The 27,895-nt window shown below is 38.5% G+C and overlaps 1 protein-coding gene across 4 annotated transcripts in view; it reads left to right on the top strand.

Annotated features, from left to right (window-relative positions):
• The first annotated feature begins 496 nt into the window (after positions 1–496).
• The window catches only part of DCUN1D1 (defective in cullin neddylation 1 domain containing 1), a 34,857-nt gene continuing 7,458 nt past the window's right edge, over positions 497–27,895 (top strand). The window contains exons 1-4 of one of the 4 annotated variants that reach the window (XM_043594808.1): positions 497–617; positions 16,812–17,028; positions 18,493–18,661; positions 21,151–21,281. In XM_043594808.1, the coding sequence (XP_043450743.1) occupies positions 16,854–17,028; positions 18,493–18,661; positions 21,151–21,281 (475 nt within the window). In that variant the 5' untranslated portion in view covers positions 497–617; positions 16,812–16,853. Of the gene's footprint in view, positions 618–4,845; positions 5,162–5,248; positions 5,467–16,811; positions 17,029–18,492; positions 18,662–21,150; positions 21,282–27,895 lie in introns of those variants that run through there. The other 3 variants (XM_043594806.1, XM_043594807.1, XM_043594809.1) reach the window with 3 other exon arrangements.

A 27,895-nucleotide genomic window follows, 5' to 3' on the forward strand; every position in this document is an offset into this window, starting at 1 on the left:
TGAATGAGTGAATGAATGAGACAGGCTTTGTGGACAGCTCATAATAGTGGACCAGGAAGGAATCAAACAAGCGTAGGGTTTGATTGAAACTTTTTACAATTCAACCCAATCTTTTTATTTTGTAATTGAGAATACCAAGTCCCAGGGAAATGTGTATGCCTTCCGTACTATCCACTGAATAAAGACAGGAAAGCAAGGTGTTGGTTCCACACCAGCATTTCCACTAAGGCACACGCCTTTGTGAGGATACCAAAAGTATCAAGGGATAAACACTCTGGATTCTAGAGGACCATCTACTGTACTACCTGTAGAATTGTTTCAGTCTTTATGATTTTAACAAATTTACTCTCTGCAACTGACCAGAGCTGTCCAAGACAGACACCCAGGCTGAGCTGCGGTCTCATGTAGGAGGGACCAAGCGGGGCTGGGCAGGGAGGTGCAAGATGGACACCTCAGGACAGTGGGACATTGTGACATCATCAGTGATGGTCTCAGGTAGTTTCCCATCACTGGCCCTCCAGTCTCAGCTGTTACTGCAAGTCCATTCCTCTACCATGAGTGTGGAGCAGCTCAAATCAACAGATCCACATGTACCTTGAGGTGACAGACTGGCTCTGGTGAATACCCCCTTTTGTAAATTTAGAGGTGACCCTTTTGTTGGCTCTTTTGTGTGAAGGGGTCAGTGGTGTTCATTTTTCTAGGGACAGTCCTTAAGTTTCCTCCTTTTGTTCTGATTAAGGATTCATTTTTAAATAGTTCAGAATGTGGGGGAAAAGTCCTAGGCAGTCGGTCATCTCTTTGGCTGCTCTGAAAATGCTTACCAGGGAGGGAGAGTCAAAAGGCTTCCATCTCTTCCCCCACTCTGATGAGTTAGGCGTTAATTTGCAACCATGGCTCTTATATTAGACTTTTTGCAACTACAACGAGGGCCCATCCCTGCCCCTGAGGCCTCATCTTGTCTCCTTCACCCTTTAAAATATTATAATTCTGGATCAATAAGACCTAAAGGCCACGTTTTACTCAAATAGGTTGTATTGGTCAGTCTCATTTACTCTTACATATTTATAAATAGGCGAGCTTGAATTCAATAGGCACATTTATGTAAATGTTGGGCAAAATTGAGTCCACCCAAGTTAAGTGTGGGAGGGTGGTGGCTGTGCGTCCCAGACTAGTGCCTTTGAACTGTAACTATGTATACATAGTTACCCTGCAGGCTTAATTTTAGCTGGATAAACTACCAGAAATGTTAGCAATCTGTCTTTTCAGATTACTTTTGCTCTTTCTCTTTGCTAAAAGACAGATTTTTAAAGTATGGAACCCTGGTTTCACATGTTTCTTTAAACAGAACTGTAACAATTTTTATCAGCGAATATATATATATCTTAACGTGAATTTTTAAACATCTGAGGCAATTCATTTTCAAATACTTGCATGTTTTACCTTGAAAAATTATACCATCTACAGATATTCTATATTAGTCTACGTAGCTATAGATGTACAGTGAATATATATTGTGCATGTACTTTCTCTGTGTGTATGTATGTATACATATATATACACATACACACCATATATGTGTGTTATATATATAGATGTGTATACACACACACACACACACACACACACACACACAGGGAAGGAGGATAGTGGATTTCAGCTAGATGGTTCCATCTTATTTGTATTGAGATTGTCACTTTGAAAAAAATCTTTACAAATTCTGTTCTTAACAAAAACCCTCAAAATCTTAAAAATTTGAAAGCTCATGACAAAAAAGTAATACAAACATGTTAATGAATATGATCAAATATTGTAATTTATACTTTATCTTCAGGACATTTCCATTTTTAAAATAATCAGGACAATTTTAACAAATATATTTTTCTCAGTAATGATGACTGAGTAATAATCCTCCATTTCACATTCAGTACTGTAGCTTGTAAGTGCAGTAATGGGTACAGTTGCTACTACATTTACCATCTGACCGTATGCTATAACATACATCTGCCAAGGAGGACAGACATTCCATTACAATAATAAACAACATAGGCATAGTCTTAAGGCAAATCAACAGATATCAGATATCTTCTTTCTTTTAACTGTTATGTAGCACATACATCTGTCATATGTGTCAGGCACTTGCTTTGACACTGAAAAAGATGTATGCAACTGGGTCTCTCACCTGGAGGAGTCAGGGGTGGTGGTCATGCAGATAAATGATTATCATATGATGTCAAGATGTCCTAAGTGTAAAAGAAGTGTATACAAGGTGTCATAGAAGTGCAGAATGAAAAAAACAATGCCTAACTGCTGGAATCCAGGAATGAGGTCAGGAGATAATCACAGAGAAGATGGTTTTTGAATTGAGTATGAGGTCTTGGTAGGAAATACAGAGTGGTAGTTAAGAGAATAGTCTGTGGCCAGACTATATGGGTTTAAACTCCAGCTTTACTACTTACCAGCCAAGGAAACTTAGGCATGTTATTTAACCTTTCTGTGCTTCAGTTCTCCTCTGTAGAATGGGCATAATCACTGAGCATAGCTCATAGGACAAAAGTGAGGATTATATGAGTTAGTTATGTGCCATGGGCTTAGAACAGTGCAAGGCATGACTTGGAAAGTCAGAACATGGCAGAACATGGAAAGCCCTTAATCAGTGTTAGCCCCTATGCCAGGGATAGCAGAATAAGAGAAAGCAAGGAGACACAAAGTAGTATGGCAGGCTTGGCTTGTTAAAACTGAAATATGAGGTGTATTTGTGTGGAAGGAGGTGGGAAATGACAAGATAGGTGGACAGATTAAGGGGAGAGAGCCTCCTATGTCACACCAACGAGGCTCACGTTCATGGAGCCAGTAGAGAATTTTAAGGAACAAATTAGGTTTTGTATTATAAAGAGATAACTCTGGAGCAATGGGGAATGTATAGAGGTCAGATAAGCTAAGAGATTATTGATGAGAAAAGATACAATAACGGCTCTGCTGAGGGGTGGAGGATAGAGTGGAGATTCAAAGTTATATTTTTGAGGTAAAATTGATGAGAGTTGTTAACCGATTAGATTAAGGGAGATGAAGTAGAAGGAGTTGTGGATGACTCTTGGACTTCTAGTTTGGGTGATCTGGTAAAAAGACTGGAAGAAAAGCAGGCTTGGGGATAAGGTTTTGGATTTGTCAAGATGGATGGGCCTATGATGTGACCAAAATTTAGTGTTTAGGCCTGCCACTCAGGAGCTGGAAGTCAACATTCAGTACTCCTGAAGATCTAGGTAGCAGTTGACATGTGGGAATGTGAGTGAGTGCATGACACAGGTTATACACAGGAAGAGATTCAGGGATGGTTCTGGAACATTGTACAGCCAAAGAAAGCTGAGCCAGCAAAGAAGAGCGGTCACAGAAAGAGGAAACGTAGAAGAAAGTGGAAACATGGAAAATGATGGAGAAGGAATTCAAGGAAGAAATGTTCAATTGCATGGGAGGAGTCAGAATGAGAACTGAGAATTATACTTCAGACTTGGCAAATAGGAAAAAAAGCTGAAGAAAACCTGTGAGCTATTATCATAGTGAAGTATAACAGCATAGGAAAGAGATATAGTGACTCCTCTTCATTAAGACCCTAGATGTTAATATTCCCTCCAATCTAGGTGAATACCTGGAGAACATCCTTGGATGTGGTCCCGCTTCAGGCTTGGTGCATGAGGCAGATCTGGCCTGTCTTCACCAAGCTGTTTACCCAAAACCTAGCAAGGAGCTGTGGTGGCCAAAGATCTGTTTTGGTAGAGTTCTGGGAGCTCCTGATACATGGCTGGCTCCAGGAAGTGTTAAGTGGCCCTGGGAAGTTGCCAAAGAAGTTCTGATGCTTTGATAAGAACTTCAAAACTGTGAAGTTGCAGGGTTGATCTGGTAGCTTATGCCTGTGTTGGGGGGACAGGGGTGTTGGTGAAGATAGTGATAACAGGTTGATTCGAGTTGGTTCTTTTCTGAAACACATCCAAACTCTTGGCTCAGTCTTAGATGTGATTTTCTGATTGTTTGTTTCATTACCTGTTTTCTTATTTCCTTCCTTCATGTGTGAAAGTGTCTCATCTCTCCAACTGGATAGTCAAATTCTTAAGGGCAGGGACCACACTCCAAAGAGTGTTTTGAACTCCCTTCAAGCACATTCCCGTATTTGACCCCCAACTCAGAACCCTGGTATTCTCAGCCTCACCTGACTTAGCGCCAAGAATAGGTCAAACCTGGACAGTCCACCTGGAGTGACGTCAATCCCCTCCCCGCCCCCCGTCAAAAACAAAAAAACAAAAAACAAAAAAACACGTTCCACAGTTACCTCCCAAAATTTATCCTAGTAAGGTTGAACTGAGGGAATATTTAGAGCAAGCAGTAGATGTTGATACTGCAACTTCTGCCACTAGTTGCATGCATGGGGCCTTCTCAGTCCTTCTGGCTGAGAGCTCCAAGGCCACTCCACTGGCTTCTCAGCGGACACTTAGGTCTGGGAAGAACCTGTGCCATAAAGGACATTACCGCTCCCATGAGGCTAGATAAGTTCTCCTCTCCTCTCGTATGTCCACATGGGGGACCTGATACAGTCCAGGGGCAACTGTGGGGCAAACAGGAAAATACCAGGTGGAGGTGTTTTCACTATTTTCTTCCCTTTTGAGGGGTGGTCTTGTTGGGACGCGGTGGTTTGGGATGGATCTAGCCTAGCCCCTCAGTCCTATCCCTTCCAGTCTCCCCATCTGCTCAAGTTACTGAGCAGCGCTCATCCTCTCCTCGAGTTGGTGTACCGGCGCCGTCCGACGGCGGAAGGAGCGCGTAGGAAGCGGAGGTGGGTGTCCTGCGGCCCCCCACCCCGCCGGAGACCGCCAGGCGCGGCGGGAGGATGTCGGCGCGCGGAGGGCGTGCGTCGCCCCCCTGCCCCACCCGCGCCCCCCCGCCCCGGGGGACCCCGCGCCCCGGGGAAGCCCCGCGCGGGGTGCCGGACGCCCGCCCCAGTCCCTCCGCCTCCCCGAAGCCCGGGGCTGCCTCCTCGGGCCGCGCCGGGGCCGTCCCGCACTGCGCATGAGCGGGAGCCCGGCAAGCCCGTGAGAGGAGCCGCCGCTGCCGCCGCCGTCCATTCGCTGCGGAGCCGGAGGAGGAGGGGAGAGGCCTGGAGGACACCAACATGGTGAGGCACTGCGGCCGCCCGCCCGCCCGCCCCGCCGGCTGGGGGCCGGCGCAGCTGCGCACCCCCGCCCCGCCGCCCTCCGCCCCGTGGCGACCCCGCCGCCCCGAGCCTCCGGCCCGCGGCCTCCGTCCGCTCTCCGGCGGGGCTCTCCTCCCCTTCTCTCCCTTCCTCCTTCGCCCCTTCCCGCCCGGGCGCCGCCGCTACGCGAGAGCCGAGGAGGCGGAGCGGAGCTGGGCCTAGTCGGGAGCCCCGGGAGTTTGGGGCGCGGGGAGAGGCCCCCAGTGCCCCTCGCCGGCCCGGCGCGGGCGAGGGAGGCGTTGGGGCGGGGGGAGGGGATGGGGCAACGGCCCTGCCCTTGCCGGGCCCCCTCGCCGGCTCTATTGTGTCTGACCGGGGTCCGGGGTTCCGGGTGAGGAGCCTCCCCCCGCCCCGAAGCCGGGGCTTCCCCCTCCGCCCCGCCGGCGAGAAGGAAAGACTTTCCCGGCGCTCCTCTCCCTCCTCCGCTCCCAGCTCCAACACCCCTCAAGTCTCCAGGCAGTTTCGCTTGGGGCGGGGTATTAGCCCTTTTCCTTTCTGCATCACCTCTTGATGCGCCCCGTGCTTTTGGAAAAGGAGAGTTTAACTGGCCAGTTGGTGGAGGTTATAGGCGCCTCTCCGCTGAGAACAGGAGAAACCGCTGAGCTTAGGGGACGTGGGGGGGGGGGGCGGGGAGTACGGAAGTGCAACCTGTTCTCGTTTCATGAAATTAGGAGAAACAGACTTGCTACCTTTTGAGCACATGTTTTATTTGCTTGGGGTGGGAGGAGTAATTGCTTTATTATGCCAGTTAAAGACATTTGTGATTTTTTAAAAAACAGTTTGTCAAGTTATTCCCCCTCTTATTTTTTTGTTTGGAGAAAAAATCGTCTTAGCTTGAAGAAGTGGTAGGTAGTCAGGTTATCTGTTTACATTTTGGTAATCATGTAAATAACTCTGTTTTCGTTCTCTGTTTTTTAGAAGTGAGGTTTGGCATTATAGTCTGAGCATGAGTTGAATTCCATGCAGGTTACTGTATGAATAGACAGTAAAAATGATATTGTTGTCCTTTTGCTCCTGGGGAACATAAAGGCCTCTTTGAGGAGGGCGTATGTGTGTGTCTGTGTTAAGGGAATGCCCCAGTATCTTTGCTTTTAGTTGGTCTTATTTCTTCTGAATGACACTTATCTAGCCCCAGCCTCCAACTTAGCAGAATTTTGGTATCATGTACGGATATGTGGTTATAGTTTGTCATATATTCAGAGGTAAGTTTCATGAAAATTTGCCATTTGTATTTGTAAGAAAACTTTGCCGTGAAGTCCAGGTTAACGTTTAGAGTGATACTGCAGTGTTGAAAGATCTGCTGGGGCATCTGAACAGTTTCTAAAATTTTTAAAGTATTTTGATGGTCACAGACGTTACTCCTGAAGTTTCGAGGCTCTTGGCATGTAGATGAGTAGTAAGTTTGAAGTAATGAAATGTAATTGCCCGGTAAACACTCTGAGAGAGCACTGACATGTGCTCTGTTCATAATACTCTGTAAATCATCAGCATCCTCTGGAAACAGCTCTTGATAATGCTCATCACCTGTTCAGGAATTCAGGATTCATGTGGTTCATGCAAGAGTTCAGCTTGGATTGGAGCTCTTAAGCTTCTCTCCTTTTGTTAATATTAAATTAGCTAGTTTTGGAACTTAGCCATAACTCATCTAATTATACCAGTAGTGGCAACGTATCACTAATTTAAAACACTTTCTGTGGCTGAACTCCGATCATGTCACTAGAGTTGTCTTGGTATGCTCTTGTTAGTTAGAAACGAAATCACCATGTCCTCTAATAGAAGTTAGGCCATAAGAATTTTGTAGTTAAGTTTTCATCATAAATATATAATTGTTTCTTAATAGTTTTTGGGCTATTGTTTTTCTGTGTATTTAGCTAGGCTTATTTCTAGAAGGCATATCGTCAATTCTAGGGCAGGCTTAAATGATGGGATATCTGAAATATTTTGTATAAAAAAATTGTTCAGTTAACCTGACTACTTAGACCAAAAATAACCCCAAAACTAGACAATATTCTATTACTCCTGAAAATATTTTTAAAAGTATTCAAAACTTCTAGGTTGTTTTCTTATTTGTCAGATGACAGGATTGAATTTGATGATTTCTAAAGTTCTGTTCAGCTAAAAATTTTTATTCTAATTTCTGTTAGATGTGTAAAAAGTATGTACTTTGTAACCTACTAAATTTTTATAGATTCACGGCATCATAGTAGGAGTCAGAACTGGTTCCAGAGATCATCTGTTTTACTCCTTTTCCCTTCTACAGAAGAAGAAATTGAGGATCAAGGAGGTTTTGATTTTTTTTGTTTGTTTGTTTGTTGCAGAACTGAAACTTTGCTCCTGGTTTACTGTTTCCCCCAGTATTTGTAGTATATGTAATCTTTTAACTCACATGAAATCTAGAGAAATTGTGAAAACTGGATTTGAAATTAAATTACATTATTCATTTAAGCAGAGGAAAATCCATGTATTATTAATGAATATGTTAAATAACAAAATTCAAATGGATGACTAATGGATGTTAATTACAGTGCTTTTAATGGCTTTCTAAAAAATGTGTGGACTTTGAAATTTAAGATTATATTTTCAATAAATACAGAGTTTATGAGTCCAAATGAATGTAGCCCTGTTTAAGGTGTCTGTTTAGAACTTGTTTCACATTGTTTTGCATAGGCACAAGTAAAGGAGGGTCTTAATTCATTTCAGTAATTATTTATTGAAACACTGTGTGCCAACCACTGTTCTGGGAACTGGGTGGGTGGGTGTGTGTGTGTGTGTGTGTGTGTGTGTGTGTGTGTGTGTGTCTTTCTTTCACTGAAAAGATGAAAATCCCACCTCTTGAGAGGGCTACATTTTAGTAGGAAGACACAAATAATAAACATAGTATATCTTTTTCTTCTATGTTAGAGGGTGTTAAGTGCTATGGGAGAAAAGCAGTGTTAAGGAGGGGAATTGGGGGCACAGGGGTAGTGAGTGGTGTCTGCACCGGTGATGAGGTGAATTTTGAGCAGACTAGGGAGAGGAAGGATTAAGCCATGAAGAAATGTGGTAGAGAGAATTTGAGGAACAGTGAGACCAGTGACTGGAGCATTGTGTATGGAGGAAAAGGGCATATTGGGCATTGGAGCTGATGCGATCTGAGCAGGAAGGGGTGGAAATGGGCATGGTTGGGAATTGTAAGGATATTGGGTTTTTACTCCAAGAGAAATGGGAAGCCGCTGAGAGATTTTGAGTGGTATGATAGACTATTTCTGTTCTCCCATAGTGTCGGATTACAATATTGTAGATAATTATTTTTTAAAGCAACCCTTATTTTTTTAAAACAACCCTTTAAAAAATAACCCTTATTATAGTTTTCTTTACCATGTAGCTTCTGTGTAGAAGGTTTTGAATTCTGTTTAAGATGACTGTCTCATCTTTAATAAAAACTAGTTGACCATTGAGTTTACCTAACCATGCTAGTTAATAAAAACGAAACCTCTTCCGTAGATTGTTTTAGAATGTGTTCTAGTAGTTTGTACGAAGTTTAATAACTACATGCAGAAAATTGGACCTTTGGGGAGAAAGAAGGACATTAACATTTATTAAGAACATTGTGTCTGCTAATCAGACAATTTACAACTTCTTAATCTCCAGTCTATGAGGTGGATACTCTTACCTCCTTTTAATATATCTGGAAATGGAGGTTTACTGGTTCTAAATTATTTGACCAAGGTAAAGAGCTAGTATGTGGCAGAGCATGGTTTAGAAGCCTGGTCTCTGATTAACATACTTTGTTTAACCCTCCTTTTTTTTTTTCTTTCTTTTCTTTTTTTAAACTTAGCAGGCACTCTTTCAGTATAGGTGTGAAATTTTTGATTAGTTTCATTCTTGTTTCTTCCCTATCATATTTTGTAGTGACCTAGTTTTTTTCTGTATCAAATGAAATGATCTGATGTAAACATCTAAGTAATTGAAAAATTAACACTCTTTTGGTACATATAGTAAAAAAGTTGAAAGTAAAATTAACTCTCGTGGTGGTGGTTTTTTGTTGTAAGTTTTAAAAAAGCTGAGCTTATTTCAGTCAAGTGGCTGTTTCCATTATTGCCTTATAGGTTGGGTCAGGCATAATGAAAATCTGTGAGAAAACTTCCTTTTAAATTTCAGTGTGTGGTGTTCAAGTTGTGATAGCATTAGCCATGACATTTGATGAAGAGACATAGTTCCAAATAGGATTCAGTTGCTTTGTGGACACAAATAAGCTCTTGAATAACCTGCTGACTGTCTAGTTTACCTACTCATTTTAGGTGTACACACCCCACCTAAGAAAAAGCAAAAACAGAAAAGTGCCAGTAAAGCATGTTTCATCACTTTATTGAATCCATTTTTAAGTAGTTGATACCTAATCACTAACAGTGCTTAGACTGCTTGTTTGTATTGTAAAATTTTAAGAGAGATCTACTTTTAGAGTTCTTTAAAGAATTCTGTTGCATTACACTTTTGAATCCCTCAACACTGAACATGGCATTCAGCAGCAGATAAATTGCTGAAGTTCATGGCCCATATCTTTGTTATATTAGTGTATTTTCATTTCAGTAAACATTTAGAGTGCTCATTTATTATTCATAGGATTCTAATATTTTTGGATTTAGGATTTGAATAGATACCAGATCTTAGAATTAGGAGATTTCATTTTTCAAGGATCATTTATTCTCTTTATGAAACAAATATCACATGACTTTTTAATGCTAGTCATTATTATAAGTTATTTAACTATGGAACTTTAAAAATCTTATTTAATTCATTCTTTGTTCTTTTGTTTTGTTTTTGCCTGAGTAATCTTTTTGTTAATTCGAGATTTCTTTAGAGAAGATGTTTATGGAGAGGAGAAGTAAGTTTAAATTAGCTACCTTGACTGCTTGTTAGAAATTCCAGTAATAAGATTGGGAGAATCAATTGAAATATGATGGCTAACACAAGTATTTTAAGAGTGTTATTTCTATCCTGTTCTAGATAATCAGGATTTAACAAAAATAACTTTTTAATAGTCAAAACAGTTGCTAAAATCAAAACATTTATTCCATTTACAGTGGAAGTCATCTTTTGAATAATCTATTAATTCTTAGGTGAGGAGGAGAAAATCCTTTAAATTTATATATTAAAATTTTTTTTTTTTTTTTTTTTTTAAATTTTAAGTAGGCTCCACCCCCAGTGTGGGCCTTGAACTCACAATCCTGAGATCAGGGGTTGCATGCTTGACTGAATGAACTAACCAGGAGCCCCCAGAATACTTTTTTTTTTTTTTAATTTTTTTTTAATTTTTTTTTTTTTTTTTTTTTTTTTTTTTTAATTTTTGAGAGACAGAGACAGTGTGTGAGCAGGGGAGGGACAGAGAGAGAGGGAGACGCAGAATCCAAAGCAGGCTCCAGGCTCCAAGCTCCAACCTGTCTGCACAGAGCCTGATGCGGGGCTTGAACCCACTAACTGCGAGATCATGACCTGAGCTGAAGTTGGACACCCAACCAACTGAGCCACCCAGGCACCCCAGAATACTTTCTAAAAACCTATGAGGAAAATCATATAGAACCAAACAAAATTTAGCAACATACAAAACCAGTTTGAATCTTACAAATGTACTTTCTGAAATACTTTTTACAGTGACTTGCTATTCTTTGAAACATCATTGACTACAGTATTACATAGTATATTATTCCATGTTTGATTTAGCATTGGTATAAGCACCTCTTAGAGAAGAGTTTGTCGTTGAAAGTACAGGAAGGTTTTTGGATGAATGGTAAGAGGCATAGGCCTAACCATAAATAATTATTCTAAACTGCAGATTATAATTTAAAATAATACTGGTTTTTGTTTTGCTGAATATTTGAAATTGTACTCATTTGCTTATATTTTGGGGGCATAACCTATACATGTATTTGTATTTTCTCTGGGTTTCAAGCCTTGTCATTGGAAAAGGAAATCCTGAGTTTCAGTGCCCCCCCCCCCCCCCCCCAGTTTTCCATCTTTGTACATTTAAAACTGTAGATTGTGGTTATCTTTAAAAATAGACTATGACATGACAATAAACATTTTTCTTCCTGTTGAATTACTTTTTTAAAAAAATTAACTTTTCTTAAAAAATAACCCATCACCCTCTTCTCTCCTTAAAAACTTCTAAAAGGGAAGTTTCATCCCTAAATTAGCCTTTTAGTTAGGTTGTGAGGGAATACTTAATGGACAGTTTTTTAGTCAGAATGCAAATTGTTTACATTAGAATGGGGAAAGGTCAATTGATTACTTATTTAACTTTTCCATAAAAATAGGTGAAAAAATCCAGCTCACAATTCCCTTCCTCCTTCCAGTTCACACATAATTAGTCAGTGGTTGCACTTTGGCACTTTTTGTTTTCTCTTTCACTTGATGATAATATAGAGTAAATGGAAAGACTGCAAGCCTTTGAAGCCAGGCAGCATGGTTTCATTCCTGGCTCCACTACTTTTTATAGAAGTCTGTCCTTAGATAAATTGAACTCTGAGGCTTAGTATTCTCATTGGTAAAATGGAATCAGTGATAACGACCTTGAAGGATTGTTAGTAATTTAAATGCCTAGCGCAGTGTTGGCACCCACTAGGAACTCAAATGTTAGTTGCTAGTTTTCTGATTGATTGTTAATCATATTTTTCTATTTGCATACAATTATTATTTTTTCTCTGTAGTATTCTTCATGGACTTGAAAGGACTCCTTACCATATATGTGCCAGGTACAGTTCTAAGAGTTTAGCCTGAATTTACGTAACCTTCACACCCTGTTTACAGATGAGGAAATTGAAGCACACAGAGAGAGGTTAAGTAATTTTCCCAAAGTCACACAGCAATTAAGAGGCATAGGTGGGATTAAAATCCTGCCAGTCTGGTTTGAGAGTCTGCACTACTCTACGCTAATCATATATTGCCTCTCTGTGCAGGTAGAGGGGAAGAGGATTTCTAGCTTCTCCTACCTAGATTCTTAGTCTGGCTTTCCTGCAGAACTTTGCCCCTAGGTGAAAGTCTTCTCCAGGAGTGGGTAGTCTCATAAGTTGAATTGATTTTTTTCCTTGCACTTTTGACTTCAGACCTGTAATTTTATGGAAAAGTCTTTCATAGATGAATGGTTTGGGATATGGGTAACGTTTGGTTATATCTGCTGAATACTGTGTATCATACATGGAAGGTATGGTTTTTCTGGACTTAAACTAGCTCTTCTAAGTTTCAGGTGAAGTTAAATTGTTAATCAGATAGTAAACCCATGAGAAGCTATACACAGCTGTTAGAACTATGGGTGATCATTACAGTGTTTTGATTTTTTTTTTTTAATTTTTTTTTCAACGTTTATTTATTTTTGGGACAGAGAGAGACAGAGCATGAACGGGGGAGGGGCAGAGAGAGAGGGAGACACAGAATCGGAAACAGGCTCCAGGCTCTGAGCCATCAGTCCAGAGCCCGAGGCGGGGCTCGAACTCACAGACCGCGAGATCGTGACCTGGCTGAAGTCGGACGCTTAACCGACTGCGCCACCCAGGCGCCCCAACAGTGTTTTGATTTTTTTAAAGCATGGTCTTTGGGAGCTAGGTTCATCAAATCCTGAGAGAACTAGAATTGAGTTAGAAAACTAATTCACTTAAAATATAAAGACCTTGGTATTTTTCTTTTTGGAGTTCAGACTGAATTTGAAACTTCAAGGGTGAGAAGTTGAAAATTCAGAATAATAGATATAAATGTGTTTTAATTTTTTGCTTAAAAAATATTGCTTAAAAGCATTTCCATTTTGGAATTGTTAGGACTTAGTTGACTAGGAAATACTTCTACATGTTCATTATTTTTATTCGTGGAAATAATAATAAAAATTCGTGGAAATAAAAATTTTTATTCCTGGAAATTCGTGATCATTGTTATTTTTATTTGTGGAGCATTTCTGTCTCCATTCTTCTATCGCTATAGACTTTATAGGATCAGTGGTAAGATGTACTTGACTACATGATAACTTGGCTACGTCCAGAGTATTGTGTTTATTGTTTTCCAGATAAACTGTTATTTTAAATGTGATTCATAAATTTCTTAAAAAAATTTTTTCATACATTGAGTGAAAAAAATTGCAGACATGTGCTGGATTTAAGTATTAAACAATGTGTTGATTACCACATTTTTTATTTTGGAAAGATGAGCAAATAAGTGCTTTTTACTGTCCAGATTATAGTAATATTTCTAACTTTGGTAACCACATACAATTGTAATTAACTTTCTGTTACAAAAGACAACACTTCTTTTTTTCTATTCCCCTCCCCTCTCTCCTCCCTGCCTCCATTCTCTCTCTTTTTTTGCTAGAATTAAAAATAATCAGAATATATCCTATATTTCATACATTTTACTTATTTCAATCTTGAATTTCCTTGAAAATTTGACAATATTTAGATAATTTTCATATTTGAGTACTGAAGATTGTATTGTCTCATCTTATTTAATGCTTTATCTAGTGTGTTCCTTTTAAATAAATCTTAAAGTGAATGACATATACTTATGAGTGCTGAATCATTGTAGTTGTCACATGTTTTTGCTCTTAGGAAGATCCCCACTGCATTTGTAGTAGAAATAGAGAAAATCCATCTGTTTTTTTCTTTTTCAGTTTTCTGTCCACCCTCTTATCCCCTTTGAAATAATTTTCTTTTTGCTGGTTAAATACCCTTTTTCTCTTCCTTAAGTTGATAGAAATTTAAACCTTTGATGCCATACTCAAAATCAGAAAACTTTGCTTGGTACTCCCATGTAGCCTGGGGAATAAAGTAGGAGTGTTAGAGGGCTCTAGAGATGTGGGAAGGGGCAGCTGTATGTAGTACACTTTAGCTTTGCTCTAGGACAGCCTTTGAGTTTACGGAATTGAGTGGATCTTCCCTAGTAGAGGGGAAACACATGATTAAGGTTGATTCTAGGCACAGAGAACTGAGAGAAAAGTGGTAAGAGTACATTTTAAGTACAAAAAGGGAGGGTACTTACCAGACTTTGCAGGAATGGAATTGCTTATTGCTTCTTGGCCTATCAGGAACCCATCCAGTCAGTTCTACACCAGGTATCATTCATTAGCCTTTATGGTGTTGAAAGTGGATAGCTGCAGCCCTTTTTCTTAAAATGTATTGATATTGCCCCACATACTAGAAATTTAAACCAGTTAAAATAGTTTAATTTACATGTAGGCATAATTTATTACATATACTTTTTTTTCAAATAAGATATGGAGTTAAATGATTCATTTGTATAATTTTGTTACTAGTTTGTGTGGGTAAGAGGATTTTTTATCTTTGTTCCCCCAATTTTCTAATATCTGGCACTATGGCAGGAAGTCATTATAAGCTGAACAGTTCTTTTTGGCTTGCAGAAGTGACTTAAGCTATAGTTCTCCTTGCTCTCTTCAACAAAAATGTTTCAAATTTCAGAGAGCAGAACACTGAATTTAATACTGTATGATGAAACTCCAAGTAATCCTGATTATTTTTCTGCCTCCAACTTTTAGGAGGATGGGAAAAAGTTAATACAGAGAGGTTAATTCAGGCTTAATTAAAAAGCAATTTCCTGGATGTGGCCTGTGTACTTCCAGGTTAATTTCCCAACACTTTGTACAACATTATACAGTGGTCACTGATGATCATAGTGACCGTCAGATACTTCTCTGTTCTTCAAAGAAGGATTAAAACATATGTCAGTATACTATATCTCTCAAGGGAAAAAAGCATACTCATTTTAAAAATAGTTTTTAATAACAAATCAACGTGGTTTCCTATAAGACTGGTATCTTCCTTGGCATTTGATTTCATTGTGGGTTTGTTGCAATTGAATAGTAAATCACGAGGAGACATTTTTCAAAAGCAAAGAATCCTAGACATCTGAGAGATGGGTTGTATAATGTGGTACAAATTAATCTGGTCTCCAGAGTTACTACTAAAGTTATACTAAAGTTATTACTAAAGTAACGGGAAGTTAGTGAATTTGTAGTTTCTTTAATGGAGAACAGAGGTTGAAATTTTAATCTGTAATCCTAAACAATAACATATTTACAGAGAGAGAAGAGTGTGGCTGACAAATCAGACTCCAGGGCATAAACAGTTTTAATACTGCAAGACATGGGGTTGGTTTTCATATTTGATTTTACATATTCTTATTTTTACTCTGTAATAGGTGGAAATATTTTGCAGGAATGGAATTGCTTATTACTTCTTGGCCTATCAGGAACCTATCCTGGGTTTAGACTTTGGTAGTCTTTTTCTTGAAAATCTCAAAAAGCTTATAAATATGTACAGCATGCAGTGTGGTTTATGGAAAGATTACCAAGACTCAGATTCATGACATCTTTCTGTTCATGTCCCATTTCTACTAATAATAACCTGGGTGATTTTTGAACAAATTCCTTAACTTTCTGGGTCTCTTTTCTCATCTGTACAATCAGGGGATTGAGGTTTGTGATCTATCAGTTTGGGCTAGATCAAAGATTCTGGGGTTCTCAGATGTGTTGCTTCATCTACAGAACAGTTGCTATCTATTAATGTGTGTCCTACTCATGTGCTTTTTTCCCCTTCCAGTAGTAGCTCGGCAGGAACCCAAGTATTTTGCTGAGAGATGGTGTTAAGGACTTGGTAGGGGGGAGAATAATAGTGAGGAGGCTAAAATTGCACAGGAGTAGACCAGATTGGGGTGGGAAGGGAGGGAGAACATAGTTCTTGATACTGGGAGAGTATTGGGTCTAATTGCCCTGCTTTATTTTGCTTAGGGTTCAGGTCAGATGAGAAATGAATCTGTGTCAACATAAGGCAAGTGGGAAGAGGTTATTACAGTATACAGGCTATTTGGAGAGTGCCTCTGTTAGGCTCAGGTGGAAGGAAAGAGGTGATTCTTTCAGGGGCAAAAAGGAAGAATTCTATTAAAAATTACCTTCATTGGAAGGATCCAGGGTACTTGTTCATATTTCACTGCTTTCTATTTGAATGCAAATATGAGGAAATTCTCTTGATAATTATCTTGGTTCCTGAACACCGCCAGGAGAAATGTAGGGTACTCATATTTCGTTGCTTTTTCACATTTGGTAAAATAGCAAGAAAACAAGGGGGCGGGGTTGGGAGAATTGTACCCTCTATCCTTTATAATGGGTTTTAGGACTGCAGCTAACACCTGTTAATCTCATTGTTCCCTGGGGTCAGTGACTGTTCTGGCTGGCTAGATAATGTCACTTTCTTCCCCAACACTCCTTCTGTATCCCTTTAGAGCTTTGTGCTTGGTCAAGATTGTGAGAGTTAGCTATACTTCCCTTCTAGAGCCTTTATATATGTGATCAGGATCCACCTTTAGGAGAAATGTAGGTGGTTGAATTTCCTTTACTTTTTAATTTTTTTCTGTAAAATAATACCAAATTTTGCGTTTCACATTAAAAAATTTGTCTTTTTGATTGACAGATCAAAAATAAATCTCAAAATATTTTAATATTTTATGAGGAAAAGTATTACTAAGAATGGTCAGCCATATAGAAATATTTAGTCATCTGTGATGTTACGTAGAGTTTCAATTTATTTTCTGGTTTCAATAGAACAAGTTGAAATCATCGCAGAAGGATAAAGTTCGTCAGTTTATGATCTTCACACAATCTAGTGAAAAAACAGCAGTAAGTTGTCTGTCTCAAAATGACTGGAAGTTAGATGTTGCAACAGACAATTTTTTCCAAAATCCTGAACTTTATATACGAGAGAGTGTAAAAGGATCATTGGACAGGAAGAAGTTAGAACAACTATACAATAGATACAAAGGTGAGTGCTTATGACTAAATGTTTTGAACCAGGTTTTCCACAGTTGCATGCTTCTTGTGAGAAATCAGACAGACATAGAATATAAATTGGGTGGATGTGTTCTGCAGAGCTCTGTAGATCTCAGAATTACTTCAAGAGATCTGAGAGAAATTACTTTCTTCTTTTCACTAAAATTTCTTCTTAGCCTCTTTATTTCTTCTTCCCTTATCTTCCCTCTTTTTTTATCCCCCATGATCCAATTTGAAAATAGTGACTGGGGGCCTGGATTTTCCCCCTCATTTTTATAAAACTCAGCTGAACCAATTTTAAGAAAACCTGCATATTTTAACAACCTTTGAAGAATTATATTCACTTTTAAAAAGGTAAACAACATATAATGAATAAAGAAAAAGCTAATAGTTTCTCCTTCTTTATTTTCCTCAGGGAACCAATAATTTAATAGCCTGGTGTAGGTCCTTCCACGTCTTTTATGTTTATACAGAAATAGTGTACAGTTTCTTTCAAAAATTTTCCAAAAGTGGGATTATGTTTTATCCTTAACTCACCCCCCAGAGTCAAAAGATATGCGTGTTTTTTATTCCTAGAGATGTTATAAAATCACATACAATCACACACTATATGAGTGCCTCTTTCTCCTTTTATTACATTAAAAATTTTTGCTGTCTGATGAGTAAATATCGATAATTGAATTTTTTCTTTAATTTGGACAACAGATGCGTATATTGTTGAGATTGGGATTGAATTGCAGAGTTTACAGTTTTTCTGATTTTCTCTTAAGAAATGATTGTCATAGTAAAATGAACTTTGCTCTAAGAAAACAAATTCTGTACATAACAGTGTTAATTTATTGAAACAATTTTTGTTAATGTTTATTTTTGCAAATGAGCAAGCGAGCAGGGGAGGGGCAGAGAGAAAGGGAGACAAAATCCCAAGTAGGCTCCATGCCGTCTGCACAGAGCTCTATGCAGGGCTCGAACCCATGAACTGTGAGATCATGATCTGAGCCGAGACCAAGGTCAGAGATGCTTAACCAACTGAGCCACCCAGGTGCCCCCATAAGTGTAAACTTAGAATGCCTACTTAAACAAAATATGGATATGTTCAGAAAAAAATCCTTTTTTCCTGTACAGGAGCATCTGATTTTCTGAATGTGTGTGAGTATGGGACATTCTTTCACATGATTAAATGAATTAGTGAATAAGTGGAACTTTTAAATATCAAATGCCCGTGTGTGTGTGTGTGTGTGTGTGTGTGTGTGTGTGTGTGTGTGTATCCTCCTGTTCATCTTAAGATTGCTAATTAAGGGACAAACTGGCTTTAAATAATATAGGGGGAAAATATCTGTTAGAATATTATCATTTCATATCTCTGATCTATTGTGATTTTTTTTAATGGAATAAAAAGCATTACTTTTTCTGGTTATAGGCATAACACTGATTTACTATTGCACTGTTATTTTTAAAGATCCTCAAGATGAAAATAAAATTGGAATAGATGGTATACAGCAGTTCTGTGATGACCTGGCACTCGATCCAGCCAGTATTAGTGTGTTGATCATTGCGTGGAAGTTCAGAGCAGCAACACAGTGCGAGTTCTCCAAACAGGAGTTCATGGATGGCATGACAGAGTTAGGGTGAGTATATTATTACCACAGGAAATTAGGTATATTACTATGAGAATTACTATGTAGAATTGAATTGTGTTGTGAATTTTTAAATGTCAGTTTTAAAATTTACCAGCCTACAAACATTGGTATAAATATACTAGTTCCTTCCCATGTTACATAGTTTTCTGGGTTTGTCAAGTTATCTGTGTAGTTCACCCTATTCCTTTTATCGATACTTTTATCGTTTGTTTGTAAGGGGGAGGTTCATTAGCATTAAAATAAATCACTATGCTTTAATATTTAACATTCATAAGTGGAATGAGCAAGCTATAATTCATTTCTCATTGTGAGGTTCTGTGAACTCTGAATTTATAAACAAACTCCTAGAATGTAAAATCTTGGAAGTTATAATCACTTTTTGTTCCACTTATACCTTGACAGCTGATTAGCTAAATGTCTTGGGACCAATACATTAAAAGGTCATGGGTAGAGATTTTACTTACGGTGTCTAGTTGTCTCTATTTAATGAGAATATGAAAAAGTATTCAGTCTATGGATGGGTAACAGGCTGCCCTTTCTGTTTTTAGTGGATGATGAGTGATAATGGCTAACATTTGTTGAACATTCATTTTATTTCAGGAACTAATGCTAAGTTTAGTATTTCACCTGCCTCCTCACAACAATTTTGTTAGAGAAGTTGTGTTTATAGACCCATTTTAGAGATGAGGAAAGTGAGGTACAGAGAAATTATAAAATTAGGTAAGGATCTAGTTAAAGATTAGAGTCAGGATTTGAACCCAGGCATTCTGATTCTTGAGCCTGAGGGACATTGTAATCAGTCAGGGGTCCAGACAACACAAAAACCATGGCAGTAATTTGAACAGAAAATTTTTTTAAAATCATTGTATTGTGTAAAAGGGGTAAAAAGAAAACTCAAAGTAATAACAGCGGTGGCAGTTGCAAGAAGCTGCTGCCATGCCATCCTTGTGGCTGAGGGAAGTGAACTAGGAAGGAACCTAGAAATCCCTGCAAGGCTGAGATTCAGACCTCCAGAGGAGAGGGTGTGGCTGCTGCAGGAACACGGTGCCTGTGATGCTTGCTTTGCCTGCCACTCTGGTAGAGAAGAAACTGGCTAGAGGCCACTTGCTGCGGGGCCCTGTGAGTTGCCACCATTGGTGAACACTGCTGGGAGCTCCGAGCACACTCAAACCCTTGCTCTCTGCAGAAAACAAACTGGGATAGGAAAAGGTCCTTCTTCTTCTTCCATCCATTCATCGCCCTCTATTGGTAGAACCTACCAGTGAGCCAGCTCTAAGAAAAACTGTCTTAACGATTAGTAGTCGACTGCAGATAGTCATGAAATAGGGCAAAGAAGGGTAGGTTTAAAGCTGAGGAGCAATAAATTAATAGCTGGCCTAGACACTGTGTTCTACCTCCCAAGCCAGTCCTATCCTGAACTTGTTGGAATTTTCTATGCTAGGACAGGTTTCATTAGAACTCCTTTTCCATTTGAAACTGAATTCACATAAAATGTAATGAACTTCCAAATCAGAATTGTCATCTACAAACTAATGAGCTGGAAGGTGTTCTAAAGAACATAGAAGGGAAATAAAAGCAGAAATGATTAGAAGGAAAATGGGATGATGGGTTGGTGGAATTCGTACAGAGTATTTTTGCCCTCAGGCTATTTTATGGAAAGTAAGATGGGTACAGAGAAGAGACCCTTTCAATTCCTTGGAAATTGAACGCAAGTGTAGAAAAAGCTTAATACCGATTTGAGATAACCAGTTGGAGATGGAAGGGGGCTCAGCTGATACTTACTATTAGGCTTTGTATAACAACGCATTTTCAAAGGAATGCTTCCTTCCTCACCTAAGCAAGTGGTGAGGACTTGGACTCGTGACCTGTTACCATGTAAAGAGTATCCGCTACAGTTTAATCTAATGATTGTTACTGTGATTACCGTACATTCTCATTTGTTCACTGCAGCTGACTCCTACAGTTTGGGTGTGTTGATAGTCCAGTGAATTACATAATTGGAAGTAATAGCTCATTTCTTTTAAAAATAGTAATTCTGATATTGAATCACTCCAGACCTTTTCTTCCTCTAGCTAACCCCATTCTTGTTTATGTAATGTAAAAGGATGAAACTTTTTTTTTTTTTTTAAATTTTTTTTTTTTCAACGTTTATTTATTTTTGGGACAGAGAGAGACAGAGTATGAATGGGGGAGGGGCAGAGAGAGAGGGAGACACAGAATCGGAAACAGGCTCCAGGCTCTGAGCCATCAGCCCAGAGCCTGACGCGGGGCTCGAACTCCCAGACCGCGAGATCGTGACCTGGCTGAAGTCGGACGCTTAGCCGACTGCGCCACCCAGGCGCCCCTAAAAGGATGAAACTTCAACTAACTGATTTTTTTAAAAAGTTCTGTGAAACATAAGCTGTCATAGGAGTAAATTTAGTCCTTAATTTATAGTGAAAAAGCTTATCTTTTGTACTCTTAATTTTACAATGTAGATGTGACAGCATAGAAAAACTAAAGGCCCAGATACCCAAGATGGAACAAGAATTGAAAGAACCAGGACGATTTAAGGATTTTTACCAGTTTACCTTTAATTTTGCAAAGAATCCAGGACAAAAAGGATTAGGTAAGAATTTTTAAAAATTATATTGGTGTCTCAAATATATTCAAATACATTGATGGTGTCACTTTTGATTCGTAGTAGAAAGTTTTGTGTTTTGAGCATAAAGTCATTGTGAAAATACCAATTATTGGAAAACAGAAACAATGAACTTCTAGTTAATCAGAAAATACCATGGACATTCAATAATAAGTTACCCTGGATACCATATCTGAACTACTGATTTTTTTTTAAGAACTGCAATATAGAAAATAAAAAAATTCTGATATACATTTGTACATTTATCTACTTATATATATTTTATATAGTATCTAGAAGATCTTATAGGATCATAGGATCATAAGTTATTTCAGCGTGGATCTGTAGAAATGGCATTGTAAGATTTCTGAGTCATAGAGTGCCAGAGAAATCTATTCTTTTTGGTTAGGACTTATTTAGAAGCTATAAGAAAGAATAAAAGTGATGATTATCATTTATAATCTTATCCAGAAATCTTATCCATAATCTTCCACTGTTAACAGTTTAGGCCAATCAATTTATGCTGTATGTAATATCCATCCACTTGCTTTGGGGATGGCTAGGGGGTATGGAAGTAAAAGCTACAGTGTAATTTACAGTTTACCTAGAAAGATTTAATGATAGGTAAGACACAATAATAAACGTGTGTGAGAGTGTGTTAGGTAAAAGAAGAAATGAGTAAAAGGAGGAATGGTTGGGAAGTGCTTCCTGGGCAAGATGGGATGTTAAACTAAAGGATATGGTATTTGGCTAGGCAAGGGAAGATAAAAGGTGTTTGAGAGGATGGTTAAGAATGAATGTCTCAAACTTGAGAAATAAGCTTGGCCTCTTTGTAGAAGAGAGAAAACACTGATGTGATGTTAGTGGGAATGCTTATTTGGAGATTAAGTTGGTGAGATGTAAGGCTCGATAACCAGAGGCTTCTTTTACAAACAGGACAGAAATGTTTAAATTGGAATTTGTGGACAATGAGGATGCACTGAAGATTTTGACGATGGCAGTATCTTCCATTGAATGTGCACTTGCAGTGTGCCTGGCAGTGTGCTAAGTACACACGCTTCTTCATTTCATGTTTAGCGGTTTTAAGAGTTATTCTTTCATTCAGTAATTCATCACCTGGCATGTGCCTGCCAGATACATACTCATGGAGTGCAAGCCATTTTTTTATCCTTATTTTACAGATGAGGAAACACGCACAGGAAGGTTAAATTACTTACCCAGGGATGGAAGTGAGTTTCCTTTTGATTTTGAAGATACAGTAGTTGGAGAGGCTAATAGGGGCCTCTTGTACTAATCCTTCTTTATATTTTAAGTTAGAGGGAAAAAGCATTGAGAAAAGGACTATGTGAATAGGGATTATACCGAGGAAGTGGTTGAAAGCTAGCGAAGAAGGGATAAATGTGCAACATTAGTGTTGGAGAATTGGCCTGAAGAGTGACTGAACATGATTGAATTGATTGAAGATTTACAAAATATCTGTAAAGCAAAATGACAGATAATGAGCCTCATTTCCAACTGATTCTTCAGTTTAGGTTGAATTTTCTTCTTGCAGGAAACTACCTAATTTTGTAGGCAAAATAAGCTGGATGGTTAATATATAGGGTTAGTTTCTTTATTATCTGTGACCATCAGTTAACTGGGCTGTTTTTTTCTAGTTTCCTCCTTCCTTCCTTCCCACAAATAAAAACTGATTACAGGTTTTGAATTTACATGTATACACTAAAATAATTATTTTTGTTGTGTTTAGAAAGGTAGCATAATATTTTGATAAGATTAAACAAAATGTTACAAATATAAAATGTTGACTTAAATGGGCTGAGTCTATTTCGTTAGTTATGTCCCCAACCCTTATTGGAGCACGGAAATAATGATATTTTGGAGTGAATATATAGTTTTGATACTGAATCTTAGTTTTTATTGTATCTGGTAAAAATAAAGCAAAAAAATTTTTACTAGATATTGGATATATTAACATGATACTAAATTGGAATTTTGGATTCTAGGGAAAATTGCAAAAAAGACTGTACAGAATTAGATTTAAAAATTTATTTTATTACCCAATAAGTATTGAGCTTAAGAAAATTGTATTAATTGTTTAATAGGTATGGAGTTTCATTCTGCAGAAAAAAGAGTTCCATTAATTGGTTGCACAACAATGTGAATGCACCCAACACTCCTGAACCATACGCTTAGAAATGGTTGAGATGGTAAATTTTGTTATGTGTGTTTAATCCCACATTTAGAATATAAAGAAAAAATAGAATATATAACACAAAGTGAGTCCATGTAAAATATGGACTTTAGTTAATACTTGTATATCCACATTGGCTCATCAGTTGTAAGAAATATACCACACTAAAGCAAGATGTTAAAAATAGTGGAAAACGGGGGGTGTGGAGGTATACGGGAACTGTCTGTACTTTCTGCTCAATTTTTTCTGTAAGCCCATAACTAAAAAATTCTTAATGTAAAAGAGAAAAAAATGTAATAGACAAATCGTAATTTCTCCCTTTGTTTTGCATTGGTGTTGTGTGTCAGGAAATGTAATGACTTGCTTAGTTGAAGAACTTAATTAAAAAGAAAACAGTTTTCTTGACAGCCTTTCTAAGGGCTCACAGGACTCTTAAATTACAGTACTTGGCAGGGAAGAATTAGAAGATCATAGGAGAGGAGGTGAGGCCCAAAACAAATTGGCAGAGTGACAGTGACAGCACTGTGGTTTATTTATAAATAGCTGTGCTAGTTATAATGAGAGCTGGTGTTTTCCATATTTCCTCATTTTCCTTGACACCTGATTTCCTTTGACACCAGGATAGGGTGCTTCCTCTGTCACCGTCTGCTTCAGTCACCTGCCATTTCTGGTAGTCTTCTGAATCTTAAATTAGAAAATTTATGAAATACCTTTCAAACCTATCCAAAGTTGCATCCATAGCTGATGCTCATTTAGTTTCTACTTTGGACACACATTGTTTTAGGAAGTGGTCCATTCTTGTCACAGAATACTCCTACTTCTTACCACACAGTTCTTCCTTATGAAGTGAACATCTTTCTTCCACTGCGCTTATTTGTCCTCCCCTGCAGTACGAGGAAGTCTGACCATCGAAAGATTGCTGTCACTTAACCCCTTCTTTTTCTTCTGGGTCAACATTCCAATTACTTTAACTGTTCTTCATTTGAGAAGAGCTTTGTTATTCTTGTTACTATCCCCTCTCAGGCACATTTCCAATTTGTCAGTTTCTCTCAAAATAGACTCTTACTTAAAGCTGAACGTAATACTCTTGAAGGAGGTTGTTTGTAATAGAGAGCACCAGGACTCTGTTCTTTTTTGTGAGACTGTCCATTCTGTTTAGTCAGAAATTACATTTGTTCTTTAGCAACCATGTCATGTTTAGGACACTCCTGAACTTGTATTAGACTAAAGTTCATAGGTTATTTTCTTGTGAACTGTGGTTCAGCTAGAATCTTATACCTGTGCAGTTGATTTAAAACATTTTAAGATTATTTGCTAGACATTTACTTTATTATTTAGAAATACTTTTATAGAGTATTTTTAAAGCACATTTTCATCTATATAATCCCATTTAGTTCTTGTAAAAGCCGTTTGAGCTAACTGAAAACCTATTATCCTTTTCATTGTAAAGATGGAGAAATTCATGGTCAGAGAGGCTGACTTACTAAGTTAAGGTCACTTAACTTTAGAGTTGGTAGAACTGGGACTCAGTCTCTGATCTTACTCCATATTCTATATTCTTTTATATTATGTTGTGCTACCTGAAGATATTTCTGAGTAAACAAAGACATTGTGAATAGGATTGTTAATCACCATTCCATCCTCTCATGAGTTGGCAACGTTTTGTTTCCTTTACAGACAATGTTTGGATCCAGTCTCAGTTCATTTCCATGTTCATTCAGACTCAGTTCATCACCTTTTGTGAAATTCCACGTTGCCCTTGTGGATTTTGCTTGACACTGGGATTACCTCTGTTTGCAATTTTAATTTTACTTTAAAGGGCTTAGGAATTCATTCTGCAATATCTCAGTTTTAGGCAATGCTGTTATTTGCTTCTCTTTTTCTCTGTCTTTTCCTTCTAACTATTGTTGTTGCTTATTACCTAATTGCTCACTTTGCTCTTTTCCTATACTGCTTCAGAATCTATAAGACTACTTTTAAAAATTATTAAAAATAAATAATAGTGATAGTAAGGACTCATATATTTATTTCCCAGGCACTGTTCTCGTTTAATTAACTCGTATTAACTCGTGTAATCCTTACAGCACCCCTGTGAGAGTAGGTACTATTACCTTTATTTAAAAACAATTTTTTTAATGTTTGTTTTCGAGAGAGTGAGAAAGTGAGAGAGCAGGGGAGGGGCAGAGAGACAGACAGAATCTGAAGCAGATTCCAGGCTCCAAGCTGTGAGCACAAAGCCTGACATGGGGCTCAAACTCACAAACTGTGAGATCATGATCTGAGCCGAAATCAAATGCTTAACCAACTGAGCCTCCCACGGGCCCCCTATTACCCTTTTTTTAAAAGAAAAATTTCTTTTTTTGACGTTTATTTATTAATGAAAGAGTCAGAGTGTGAGCAGGGGCGGGCAGAGGGAGAGGGAGACACAGAATCCAAAGCAGGCTCCAGGCTCTGAGCTGTCAGCACAGAGCCCGACGCGGAGCTCGAACTCACAAACTGCGAGATCATGACTTGAGCTGAAGTCAGACACTTAACTGACTGAGCCACCCAGGCGCCCGTACCCTTTATTTTAAACTGAATTGTAGAGAGGTGAACTCAGTTACCCAAGTTGCCTTAGCTAGTGGTAGAGTTGGGATTTAAGAGGCTCAACTGTAAACTCCTATTTTAAACCACTTCTCTTTAGCTAGGCTGTTCTCTTTGTCACTCAGGCAATTCTATCTAAAGGGCAGTTTTTCCTATACTTGTGGCAACTGACATTTTATCCCTGTACAATCTTTTTCTTTTTTTTCTTTTCTTTTTTTTGAGAGAGAGCAAGTGGGGGAGGGGCAGAGAGAGAATCCTAAACTGGCTCCGTACTGTCAGCTCAGAGCCTGATGTGGGACTTGAACTCACGAACTGTGAGATAACCACCTGAGCTGAAATCGAGAGTTGGATGCCTAACTGAGCCACCCAGGTGCCCCAAACTTACTAAATCTTTTCAGGTATTCCCTTTTCATTGGAAAATATTTTTATCGACTTGTTAGTCTGTGAGCATGAAGTCAGGAGCATTTTAAGTCTGTCTGGGTGAGTTTGTAAAAAGTCTTCACAAAAATGATTAATTTTTGAGTCTTGAAGAATGAGTGTATGTTTCCAAGGCCAAAAGAAAAAGAAGCCACGTCTGTTGTGGAGAGATGGGCAACTTCAGTTGTTCAGAGGTGAGCGACATAGCACCTTTGAGGAACTGCAAGTAAATTCATTTAACTGGAAGTCGTAGATTTTATCTAAAGGCAATAGAAAAATAATCGCAGAGTTAAAAAAAATTTTAATAGACTTTACTTTTTTAGCTGCTTTAGGTTTACAGCAAAATTCAGTAGAAGGTACAGAGATTTTTCTATATACCCTCTGCCCCCACACATTATATAGCTTCTCCCATTATCAACATCCCTCACCAAAGTGGTACATTTGTTACAGTGGTACCTATTTTGACACACCATTATCACCCAAAGTTCAAGTTTACATCAGGGTTCACCCTTGATGTTCTACATTCTGTGGGTTTGGACAAACATAGGATGACCTGTGTCCATGATTATAGCATCATGCAGAGAAGTTTCACTGCCCAAAAAGTCCTCTGCTTTGCCTGTTCATCCTTTCCTCCCTCTTAACCCCTGGCAACCACTGATCTTTTTAGTGTCTCCATAGTTTCCCTTTTCCGGTATGTCCTACGGTTGGAATCATGTATTGTATAGCCTTTTCAGACTAGCTTCTTTCACTTAGCGATATTAATATGCATTTGTTTTCCTCCATGTCTTTTCATGGCTTCATGGCTTATTTTGTTTTAGCATTGAATAATATTCCTTTGCCTGGGTGCACCAGAGTTTATATAATCTGTCTGTCTACTCAAGGACATCTTGATTGCTTCAAGTTTTGGCAATTACAAATAAAGCTGCTGTAAACTTCCATGTGCAGGTTTTTGTGTGGACATAAGTTTTGAGTTCATTTGGGTAAATACCAAGGAGTGGCTATTGCTGAGTCATATGGTAAGAGTATGTTTAGTTTTGTAAGAAACTGCCAAACTGTCTTCCAAAATAGCTGTGCTATTTTGCATTCCCACCAGCAATGAATGAGAGTTCCTGTTGCTTCACATCCTCGCGAGCACTTGGTGCTGTCAGTGTTTTGGATTTTGGCCATTTCAGAAGGTGTGTAGTGGTATCTCATTGTTTTAAACATTGAAGAATTTTAACATGGAAGTTACACCACAAATTTGTATGTCTAAAGGTCATATGAAAACACTGTGGTTCTTTAAAAGGAGTGGAGGCAGAACAAGAATGATTGGTTATGAAGCTGTGTGGTCATTTAGCTAGACACGAAGAGGACCCTCACGTTGGCCCTGCCAGTAGGGATGGGGAAGAGAGAGATTTAAAAGGTACTTAGA

Source organism: Prionailurus bengalensis, chromosome C2 (genome assembly GCF_016509475.1).
Source record: "Prionailurus bengalensis isolate Pbe53 chromosome C2, Fcat_Pben_1.1_paternal_pri, whole genome shotgun sequence".
Taxonomy (NCBI): Eukaryota; Metazoa; Chordata; class Mammalia; order Carnivora; family Felidae; genus Prionailurus; species Prionailurus bengalensis.